This window comes from Ammodytes marinus (genome assembly GCF_949987685.1).
Source record: "Ammodytes marinus genome assembly, chromosome: 9".
In the NCBI taxonomy this organism is placed as follows: Eukaryota; Metazoa; Chordata; class Actinopteri; order Uranoscopiformes; family Ammodytidae; genus Ammodytes; species Ammodytes marinus.
Genome location: NC_137213.1, coordinates 30,410,849 through 30,423,134, shown reverse-complemented (window position 1 = coordinate 30,423,134; position 12,286 = coordinate 30,410,849). Strand labels below are relative to the sequence as shown.

At 36.5% G+C, this 12,286-nt stretch overlaps 1 protein-coding gene across 2 annotated transcripts in view; it reads right to left on the bottom strand.

Moving 5' to 3' along the window:
* LOC307255682 (GTPase IMAP family member 4-like) overlaps positions 1-11,249 on the bottom strand; it is a 100,090-nt gene extending 88,841 nt beyond the window's left edge. The window contains exons 1-2 of one of the 2 annotated variants that reach the window (XM_080034429.1): positions 11,175-11,249; positions 9,443-9,603 (exon numbers count right to left, since the gene is read on the bottom strand). In XM_080034429.1, the coding sequence (XP_079890555.1) occupies positions 9,443-9,603; positions 11,175-11,199 (186 nt within the window). In that variant the 5' untranslated portion in view covers positions 11,200-11,249. Of the gene's footprint in view, positions 1-8,287; positions 9,604-11,174 lie in introns of those variants that run through there. The other variant, XM_080034427.1, reaches the window with a different exon arrangement.
* Positions 11,250-12,286: the final 1,037 nt, after the last annotated feature.

The window sequence follows — 12,286 nt, the reverse complement described above, 5'->3', positions numbered from 1 at the left end:
CTTGCTTTTATATCCGTCGCATCCCCGTTTGTTTTCATATGGAGGCTTCGTCGATGTTACGTCACTTCACTTGCGCACTGGATTGTGGGTCAGAATCGCCCAAATAGGATGCACTTTTCAACACTAACAATCTTGGCTGCATGAAGTAGGACATCCGGGTACTTCTAACCATCCTAAATCTGGCCACAAGAATCGGGACATCCTAAATCTTTTTTCTACATACTATATAGTAGAAAGTATGCGATTCGGAGCGCAACCAGTGCTGTCTTTTCCTATGTTCGATAGGAAGCACCTTTCATCTCTCCTTAACCCCGATGACGTTTAGGGGTTAAGGTATAGGAAAGGAGGCTTATAGGTTAGGAGATTGGACTATTCGGATTGGCCCCTGGATTTTTAACAGCACCCCTGTGGCTGATAGACAGTAGTGCAAGAAGTATTGAAGGTTTTTACTTTTGGTCAAAGTTGCAAAACAATTAGTTCTGAATTCAAAATGTTAACTAAGTAATGATTCAGATGCAGCAAAATGTACTTAAATGTAATCATTTACATCCCCACTATGTCTGTATGTCCCCACGACGTCAGTAAAACATGTTTGCAAAGGCACTGAAATCAAATAAACAAGTCTACAAACTGCATTATAACATTTTATTATTTTTTTATTATTTTTTTTATTACATTCTTGAGTTGAATTACATAAAAGTACATTTTGGTATCATTTTGAACTGATTGTGAGGCAACAGTATGGAAGCCACTAAGATTCAAATGGAAACTATTTAATGATCTTATCTGTTCATTAAATATCAAACAAATGTATTTATTTAGTGCAGCCTGATCCTGGCTTAACTTTTATTAAGAGATTGGAACATTTAATTTGTTTTCTACACCAATATTTCTATTATAATTTTTAGAGTTATACTTATCAAAGCCATTCAATTATCAATTCAAGAGGATACACTATACATTGTTGTAGCTTTATTTAAAAAAAACATGATGTATGTTAATGAATATAAGGCATGTTAAAGCAGTTAAGTAATTCTTCGTTTCCATTCGGTGAATCCACGACGCAGCAACCTGCCCTATGTAGGTGAATTGTTAAATTATAAATAAGGTGCAAATTGAGATACCATACCATCTGATAACATTTTACTCTTAGTGCATTGAAAGAAAATGTTTAACTTGTCCAGGGACTTGAGTATCCCAATTATGTTCATATAATAAATATATTCAAGGCATTTTAAGGTGCTCCGAGGAACTTTCAGTTTGTGTCAATTCTTGAACCCCCTTTCGACGAAAGTGTTTTTACTACGCCACCTGTTGTTCCTGGGTGAGCGTATACCCATGACAAAGGCATAAAGAACAACTTCATAAAAATATCATTCTTTGCACTGATGGTCTTGTTTGCTGTTACATGTAATTTATGATCATCAGAGGAAAGATTTGACTGTTTCAGAAATATTTAAAAGTTCCTTGGAGCACCTTTAAGTATTTTGAAGTCTGTTAGTAGCTTGTACAGCCATATGGTTAGTGGTAATGAAATCCACAATAATGATCAAAACACAAAAAAACACAAAAAAGTTAAACATGTAAACATTGGAAGCACTGGAAGTAAAATGTTTTAATGTTTAAATATATTTGTGTTTCAAAATGATATTCCCATGCAAAAGCATTGTTGCCAGTTGTAATAAAAGTCTCTATAAATGTTTCATGAAAAAAAAACATATAAAATTAAAAAAAAAGTAAATATTAAAATAAAATTTAAAAAAAAGTTTTCCTATGATTTTGATCCTTAAAGTCAACTATCCAGCCAGTAGTAGTATTTTTTTAATTCGAAGATAATTTTTTGGGCATTTTTAAGCTTTATTAGATAGTACAGAGTTGAAATTAGGCCTACGTCATACAATTTTAAACCAATCACGGCAGATCTCCATCGTAACGTTCTATAAAAAAATATCAAAGACCTTTCTGGACTAGCGCCAACGACGGGTGTCTGCGTAGCATTATGCAGTTAACTAGCTAACAATCTAAAAGCTATTATTTGAATTCCCGGCTGATCCAAATCTCTCTTTCATCTATCTAGTCATTGATGTATTGATCTATCCATCTATCATCGTGCCCATCCACAGCTAAAGATGGCGAGGTGTACTTTTTTTCTTTCTTTCCTTTTTCAAACTGCGGTGGACTTGGTGGTTCCTCAATGGACCGCGTACTTTTTCTAAGCTAGCAGAGTGAACAACAACTCCCGCATTTGCAGCAATTGCTCTCTCTCTCTCTCTCTCTCTCTCTCTCTCTCTCTCTCTCTCTCTCTCTCTCTCTCTCTCTCTCTCTCTCTCACACAGTTTAGTAAAGGCAATAAAGCTATGGGATTTGCAACCAGTTTGGAACGCGGCAACTTCTCGCACCTGGTTTGGACCCGTATCTCCTCTTCAGTCCATCCTACACACGTCTCGTGCCGCTGGTGAGCCGAACGTGGACATTGACAATGTAAGTTGCTTAATTTCCTACATGTGTAAGTTTTTGATGCTGCTAACATTAAGCCTCTGTGTTTTTGGAGCTAACGTAGCTTAACTTACAGTAAAAAAGGAGTACAGTAAAACGTTTTGGCTAATTTCCAACTGTAGTCCCTAGCTTATTGGGGTATTCAATTTTGATTAATAATGACCCGGTTTTCAAAGGCTTTAGTTAAAGTTTAGTTTATTTCCAAAGACTCCATTTCAGATCTTCAAGGTCATATTTTATCACTTTCTGAAGTTAAAATAAATTGCTTTAGAGGCTTTAAGTTAATAAATAGGAATAGCTTATTAAGTTAAGTAAAAAATGTGGTCAATGTCTGCAAAAACCACTATACTACCACTATATAAACATTCCACAACTTCACAACAGTTTCTTATAACATGCATTGACCGTAGTAGTCCATCGCAGCGCTATTACGGCGCAAAACTGTCTGCAGAATGGAAGCAGCTGAAGAAAATTTCAACTTAAATTTTTCTCCACGATATTTCTTTCACTCCGATGACCCTTGGTTTCAGGCAGTGCAATCATACTTGAACAGGTGAATATTATTTAATATTACTTATTATTATTTATTTATTATAATATTGTTTATTTTGCATTTCTTAAAGGGGTTGCCTAAATTAACATTGCCTCCCATCAGCGTAATTGTTTTTAAGTTAAGCAAGTGACTAATGATGATACATAAACTTACGCTCTCTGTCCATGGTTCTGAAACTAGCCCCAAAATAGATACATTGTGTAGATGGATTTGTTTTGTCGTGTTAAAAGAGATCTGAGATTTTAGATATATTTTGAAAATAAATATACCTATTTCTGCTTTTGTTGAAATGACGCGACTGCTTTAAAGCGGGTTCCTTGAGGAGGTCAGTGATGAAGACAGGTGAAACAAACAGTGTAGACATTTGATTGACATTCTAGGCAGTTATTCAGCAATAGCTCACGTCAGGCAGCGATGTACGCTTATTATATCACGTTAAATGTGTGTTGTTCGTCTTGACGTGAAGATTCCGTGAATGTATCAACAAGGGAAGGGGCCGTTGGCAGAGAACAGCTTAGTGCAGGGAGTCAAGGCAAGGAATGGATTCAGTTACAGGGTCATTAGGCATGTATTAACTGAAAGCCGTCTTTTACATGATTTTAACCTCACTTTTTTTTCATTTCCCCAGATCTAAACACATAACCAGTGGTATTGACAAACTATGGCGGCGAAAATGTACATGACGCTTAGCCAAAGTTCAATCAAGAAGACGGACGATCTGCACCATGCTCTTTATCACACATTCCTTCCTCTGGTTCATTCACGCTCTCTCCCTAGTTCCCGCTTTCAACTCGATCAGCTGACTACGGGTAATTCTGTATTTTAGCTTACACCAATCATATTCACCCTAACCTCTGTAGGCCAATTACCTTGTTCCTGTCAAGTTTAAAACTGTCCTCTCCTTGCTGTCAGTTGTTATTTCAGTAATCGTTATTTTTGTCTGTTGAAAAGGTGAAGACACCGCTTTGCAACGGACTGAAGGAGAGACGTTTCAGTGCGCGCAGGAAGTTGGCCATCGATGGACCAGACCAAGAGGCTTCGGACTACAAGGAGTGAAAGAGTAAGTTGTAAGTTGTAAGGTGTGTAAGGTTCTGGCCCTTTAATTGTAAATTATTATATTTTATTTAAAGAATCACCAGAACACGAATAAATAAAATATACTTACTGAAAGGATGCATTTCGCCATCTCTTTGAGCGGTTATTAACCTAATTGATCAGCCTAAATTGTTAAATGAAATCAGTTTAATTGGCATGAATTTAAAGGTGAAGTAAGCGATTTATTTATGTTAATATAAGTGTTAAATCGCTCTTTATTCATACAGTGATCACTTACATAATGTGCGCGTTTCATAAAGCCGATCTCTCAGTCAGCTGCTCTGCATGTAATTGGCAAATAATTTTTTCAGGAAACATTAACGCCTACATGGAATTTGCTGTGGTATGATGGTGCACACAATAAACGTAAACATAGAGAACATCATTAAGAATAACATATACAGAAAAAAAATATTATTATATATTTATGAACCACAAAAAATTAAATTTTTAAGGACATCATCAAACAATGTTCTTTTTATTTTAGTAGTAACGGTTATAATTATAAGTTGCTTTTATACATTAAATTCACGTGGAAATGAAAGTAACAATATAAATGTTCTTATCATAATTCCTTCAAAATAAATGTTTGGATTTGGCATTTAGATGTCTGCTCCTGTCTGTTGTGCCCAAATAATCCACCAGAGGGCAGTGCTTTACTTTATGATCTATCCACATAGTTTCAAGTAGTCTTCTCACTTTGCTGCATATGCTTCAGTGCAGAGCTTAATGAGATGTGCTCGTATGATGCCCCTTTTGGGGATAGAATCATGTTTTGAAACAATACACACTTGGCCATATCTGTGCTGAAATCTGTTTCAGTTGCTATAATCATTCCTTCATACTGGGCATATAGTTATACACTCATACAATTTATAATTAAAGATTTTTGGCTAATGGGGAAATTTTGCTTAGTTTTTTTGTACAGAGCATGGACTGTTGATTTTATCCCCAATCTCTTAATTTGGGAATGAAATAAAAAAGAGATCTCATCATAAGGCAGTATGAACAGGAGGACCTTTCACTGTACGTACGTAATGGCATCTCAGTATTGTTATTAGATAAACCTTAAACAATCTTATCTCATTCTTTGAGTTCAAGATGTGATTGTGTTTGATTTATTTTAATTATAGATAAACATTATTATTATTAATTAATGTATTATTACTGGCCAGTAGACAGGGCTATTGTACCACGTCTGTGCCAATGCATGAGAACAGCTTGTTGGCTAGAGGGTTGACAGTGTATGTGCTGCTTATACGTAAAAGGAAATGGACTTAATATAAATAATCAAGCTTCTGTGTGTTATCTTTAAATCTGCGACCTGTTTCTGTCTGACATGCAAATAAAAAATCAGGAGACCTTTGACACCTCTATTGAATGATAAAAGTTGTCATTACAGGCTCAATCTCTGAATGATGTCAGTAAATCAATGTGCAATTCATATATTTTTAATAAATATTTTAATTTAAAAATAAAAATAAATTCTTTAATAGTCCATACCCTCTATCGTTCTAGATATGGGTCTGGATTTCCAGGCTTCCAGGTGAGTGAGTGTGTGCATGGCATGTCCCCCAGGAAAATTTGTTTACCTTTCATCGTAAAATGCATCAATCTGGTGCACTTTGAGATGAAAAGTAAGAGGCTTATTCAACTGTGTCCTGTGCGGTCGGCACAGTCAATTTAAGGAGTTTTGGGGAGACGTTACAGTTTGTAGCAGCAATCAGCATTGTGCTGTTCCAGAGGGGGCATATGCAGTATATACATGCTATTTCTAAAAAAAATATTATCTGTTCAATTGTACACTAAATTTAGGATTTTTTATACTGCTGATTTGCAGACTGAAACACACTGCACTGCACCAGCACAAGTTGGCATAGTAATACATGGACGAAATACGCTTTTAAAAAGTGCAAAAAAAACACTCTTAGAAAATGTTTAGCACATTTTATTTAATATTGTATTTTAAAATATAGAAACAACCTGGCCTTGAATACAAACATTACAATGGATGCCCACATGAGTTTTTATAATTTACCATAGTTCATCTTTGCATAGGTGTAATGCATATCACCTGCCCAGGGCTCCAGAGTGCGCCTAATTTGGGCGCACATGCGCCCAAAAATCTGTGGAGTGCGACCAGATATTTCCACTGGTCGCACCAGTGCACCTGAAATTGATCACGTCATATTAACTGTAATATTGGGTGTTGTGCTGCACGATTCATCTAATTGCGATGTGAGCAGCTAGTGCAATTACATAACCGCAAAATTGGCTGCTGCGATTGCGATTCAATGTAGGATAACGCGCGTGTGTCTATACGTTACAACTGCTCCTCTCGTCTTTTTGGTAGCGCCCCTCTGACAGTGTGTGTGTGCGTGTGTGTGTGTGTGTGTGTGTGTGTGTGTGTGTGTGTGTGTGTGTGTGTGTGTGTGTGTGTGTGTGTCGGTGTGTGTGTGTATCTGCGCGCGCACCTACACGGCGTGCAAGACGGTTGCCGAGTCGACAGCAGAGTAAACAAACAAACATGGACGCCGACGCGCAGCAGCATCCACGCTGAACTGTGACGGAAAACAAAGGCATATAAAAGAGTTGCCTACCATGAACTGTCTTTGGGTTGAAAAAAAACTCCTTCAACTCAGTATCCGTCTACCTGTAGTCCAAAAAAATTTAAAAAAAATGCGCACAGCTGCTGCTGCAGACGGGCTCGGAGAGTCGGCACCGTGCGCATCAACAGTCATTCAAAGCAGACGGTGTAGAAAGTCCTGTCAGTTAAAAATAGTTATCCAGTTTTCAAATCCATGTTAAAATCGGCAGGATATAGCATGTGATATAGAGCTAGTTAGCTTAAAAAAAAGTTGCTAACGGTGTCAAATGTGTTGTGTTCAGGTCACCTCGGTAATATACATTTTAGGCAAAGGTAAATAAAAGGTCATCATGGTGTGTTCAAATGTAACAAAAAAATAATAATTTTTGGTTTTTGGAGAGAAATTTTAATAATACAGTTTTGGTGAAAAACTTGTTTTTTCAGCAATATAAAATAGATAGTAGCCTAACTATGGAATTATGACCTGTTTAACATCCTATCTTGAGCTCTGATCATCTTATGGGCAATTAAGGCAATAATACCAGTTATCTTTCAACAAAATAATAGAAAAGTATGGATAGTGGTATCGATAAAGACCCGGATCGATAAGGAGACTCGATAATGCTTATAGAGACTATTGTCTTTGGAGGAATGCATTTATTTTAATGGGGAAGTATTTTTTTTTTTTTATTACATTTTTTAACTATAATTTTTATTATTTTGAAAACAGTATAGGCCTAGTAGAAGCTTTATTTTTTATATTTTCACTGATTCTTAATATGTGCTTGTTTTAAATTGAGATCAGGTATCGAAGCTGTCAATATTCTCAAATCTTCCTTGAAAACCAAGAAAGTAGAATCATAATAGCCTACCATTTATTATATTGCGTCGCAAATCGCAATATTGGCCACTATAATCGCATTTCTCTAATTCATGCAGCACTAATTTGGTGCACCCAAAATATATGCTGGTGCACCTAGATGAAAAAGTTAGGCGCACCGGTGCACCCAATGAAAAAAGTTAGTCTGGAGCCCTGCACCTGCCATTAATTAAGGTTCGCTTTGACATGGCCACGCCACAGTATCTCTTGCCTCATTTCCTGGACATCCCCACATCCATTTCATAACGTTACTTACCTCAATGCATGCATCAGTGAATTCACGCAACCCCCCACCCTCCCCTTTTTACAAGACTTATTACAAAAGATAGGACACATAGGACACATTTTTTTAAAGATCACAAAATTGAAAAAGGAACAACATTTTCTCCCAGGAGGAGAATTTGTCTTTCAGCGGGGCTTTTAGATAAATCAACACTATGATACAGCATTGTTTATTTAATTTATATAAACATAATTCAAACTGGTGAAGCCTCAAATTAGCTTTAGCTGAAGGTTATAGTGTGACAAAGTGTATTGTGTCGCTAATTACTAACCGTGTAGTTGCTTTACTTCAAGTATGATACTGAAGGAGTGATTATGGTGACCATAACTCTTTTTAAATATATTACATGTGGTTATTGTATTAAAAAAAGACTTGAAAAATCAGCATTCATTCTTTAGATCCTTTATTGAACATGAAAGCTTTACACACCCAAAGTCAGAATGATATCACATGTATAACAAATTCCCTTCACCATTTTAACATATTTTTTCTTGGCAATCCCTGACACTGCTAAACATTTACTGGTCAACTTGCAGTAATTTATACCCATGAACTGTTATGAAAAATAACCAAACAATAAAATAAAAAGACACTGTGACAACTTACAAGGAACCCCAAAAGCTTTGATAATTGATTATCTTCAGTTTTAATTTAAAACCCCAAAATAATTTTCTTATGAGATAGTATAGTGAAAATGCATGAAGCAGGGTTAGGGAAAGTATGTAGGGAAGACATGCAGCAAAGGGCCAGGATTTATGGTATGCACTCTACCCAGTGAGCCACCGTTGTGCCCTTAATGCTACTTTTTTAAAGTATGGTGCAGCCCCCACGATCATAATGTACATGAATAGGGTGTGTAGCCTCAGCCAATTTTCTGGCATCTGCCGCCTGCTGCTTCTCCAAACCTGCAATTTTCTTTTCCATTTCACGTTCGTGTGCTTTGCTTGCCTTGAACTTTTCCATGAAGTTATTCTCCATTTGCTCATATTGTTTCCTAAACTTTTCTTCTATGCGTTTCTCTACTTTCTCTCGCTCTTTGCGATCCTCCTCTTCTTTCTCCTTCTGGATTCTCTGTCTGTCCGCTTCAAGTTCCCTCTCTGCCTTCTGGAACATTGCATTGGTGTAATGGCTTCCCCCGTTCTTATCTGTTAAATTTCTGATCTTGGTGAGCAGCCTCCTGACCTGAGAACGCTCCTTCAGGGTATTATCGAAGACGTGGTATTGGCCGTTACAGTTGTTGACGAGTTCCTGCATGTCTTTGCTTTCCGCCAAGCACTCTTCAATTGTTTTGTCTTTGAGCAGGTCACCAAAGGTGAAGAGAACCATGCTGTATTTGCCTGATTCCTCTCCAAAGGTTTCCTGGATATTCTTCACAGTCTTCTTATCTTCGTCTGTGTATCTGCCCAGTTTGATGATGACCAGGAAGATATGGGGTCCAGGAGAAGCAAACTTAATGCACTGCCCAAGATGTTTTTTGATTTCCTCTTCAGTAAACCTGGTGTCAAACAGACCCGGAGTGTCGATAACAGCAATCTTTTGTCCATCTACCTTATTAGTGGCCTTTGCACATTCTTTGGTCTGAGATTCGAAGGAGAAATCAGATTTGAAATACTCTCCTCCCAGAATGGTGTTTCCTACGGCACTCTTCCCAGTTCCAGTCTTTCCAACCATCACAATCCGGAGCTCCGTATCATTGAATATGGGACTTTCTGAGGGGATAACAGAAAACATCAACATATAGTTAGAAATGTAGATATTCACAAAATAATAAAATTTTGACACTTAGGCTGATTTCACTGTGTGAGTATTTTAGAGGCTGCAGTTTGTGACGTTACACTGAAAGGTGTTTCTAGTATTTTGTCCACCTAGTTCAAATCAACAAGGCTAAATAAGAAAAACATATTCCTGTGCAATGCATGGGATTTAAGAGAAGTTGTGTTACTCCATATAAGCACTAACCCCTTTAGACCTTTTGTTGTCAGTTGATCATTTGTAAAAGTTAATGTAAATATATTAGAGTTGCACCGATCTATCAGCCATCCGATCGATCCAGGCTGATTGGCTTATTTTGCCTTGATGTGTGCTCAACCGAGCTCCTCTACTGAGCTTGTGTCAACAGCTATAATCTCAGAGACTCGACTTTCTACATGAAAAACACTATCTGCAGTTACACTACTGCCAACCCTCCCAACCAATTTAATTTAGCCTAAGTCGTACAAATACTTATACTATATAAAAAAGTGGTAACACTTTATAATAATGTTCATAAATAAGTCATTAGATAATGTTGAACTTATGATTTAAAAAACAGTAATATATATGTAGATGATTAATAAGTGCTATTATAACATATCACAAATGTGTTATAAATCATCTATAAAGCTTTTAGTTAATCATGAAATGCTCATTAAAAAATCATTGGTAAATGATTAATAAGTCATTTACAAACCTTTCTGCATCCCCCTATCTAAAGTGTTAACCATTCATCAGGTACTAATGTGTAGTAGGGCTGTCCTGGACAAAAATGTACATAGCTGAATCTGATTGCTCAAATCTTGCCTGTAGTCAACTAATCGTCAAATCAAGCATTTTTGTTCCTGCGTATTGATCCAGGCTATTATACTGTTAATAAAAACTCGAAGACAACTTAAGCTTTTAATCAATCTCCTTAATGTAAGTCAATGACTAAAGTAGACATAAATTCTAATGCCAACTCATGAACACAAACTATAATTGGGACTTTCAGCCCCTTTGTGTGATTTAGGAAAAAAAATGTGCCAATGAAAATATGGATCAATAAGAAGGAAGAAAATAGCATGATTCTACGATTAGTTGACTATAGGCAAGATTCAGCTATGTTCATTTTTAGTCGAGGACAGCCCTACTACACATTAGTACCTGATGAATGGTTTACAATTTAGATTAGGGGATGCAGAAAGGTTTGTAAATGACTTGTTAATAATTTACCAATGATTTGTTAATTCACTTTTCATGATTTACTAAAAGCTTTATATAATGCATTTGTGATATGTTAACATGGCACTTATTAATCATCTACAAAAATATATTACTGTTTTTGTAAATCATTATATAATGACATAAATAACTTATGAATCACTTATGAATGAATGAAGTGTTACCAAAATGGTAATTTGTTTTATAAATGCTGAATGTTTTATAGTTTGATTTTCAGTAAAATAATGAAAAATCGGTGCACCCCTTAAATATATATTCAGATACAAGTCATAATTAACAATATGAATACATTTGATTGACTTACCATCTTTGGCTGGTTTGCTGGCCATAGTTGAATAATGGGGAGAAGAGCTGATCTGCTGCTGTTGGAAGAAGTCGAATAAAGTCTGTCCTCAACAACACTTCCTTATATAATGCAAACCACACCCATAAAACACTGCTGCCATCAAAGTTCATTGAACTCTTTAAGTTCTGCTGAAGTGGCATGTTTCAGAGAACAAACGGCCAAAGGCACTTGATGAACCAGGGATTAATTAACTATCTGTTATCTAAGACGCGCCGCTAAACGCAAAGGATTGTATGACTTTAATATTGACATGGCGATGTCATGTGTTTTTACTGTCTGTGTGGTTAGGACAGCATAACCTTGTTATTTAGCAACGTGGCCACCATGGCCTAAGTTCACATGTTCATTAAAAAAGTCTGACCTTGTATCCTATAGTCAGTTCGTTTTTTAATCCAGCAAAGTAAGGGACCCAAGCGATAAGTAAAAAAAAAACACAAACGTCAGTGTCAGTAGTGCCATTCATTTTCAATGTAGGCTCTCTAAAAAGGGCGACTGGAGCCTCGGCTGCAGCCACCTGAGCGCCCACAGACACATTTGAAGCTTTTGGTGCGAGTGCAGAGTTAATCTGAAATAAGCTGTAGAGGAACTACTCCAAAAGTATTCAGAACAACCTATTTAATTTAGCCTCAAGTCGTTCAAATACTTTTACTAAATTAAAATTTGTCATTTGTGTATATTCTAAATATAGATCGAAGGGAGAAAAAAAATCTGCTACTAGATTTGGTTGCAGGTTATTGCATCTTGATGTAAGAAGTAAAGACAAAAATAGTAAAAACAGCGTTTTGTGACAATGAGTTTTGACCACCATCCCTCCTACCCTGAACACCCCTTGTTAAAAATATGTTCCAGCGGCCCTGCTCAGGTTACACTCTCCATATAAGATTCAAGTGTATACATCATGTATGTGTGTGTGTATCTTTGTTGAGGCCCTTGTGAACTGTTTATCCAAAAAATTATTTAATGAGCCAGAAGTGAAGTAAAAAAAAGATAAGAGTAACTGTGTCTGAGTTTAAGACAAGAGCCATTCTAGCAGCTCTGTGGGAATAATATCAATCAATCAATCAATCAAT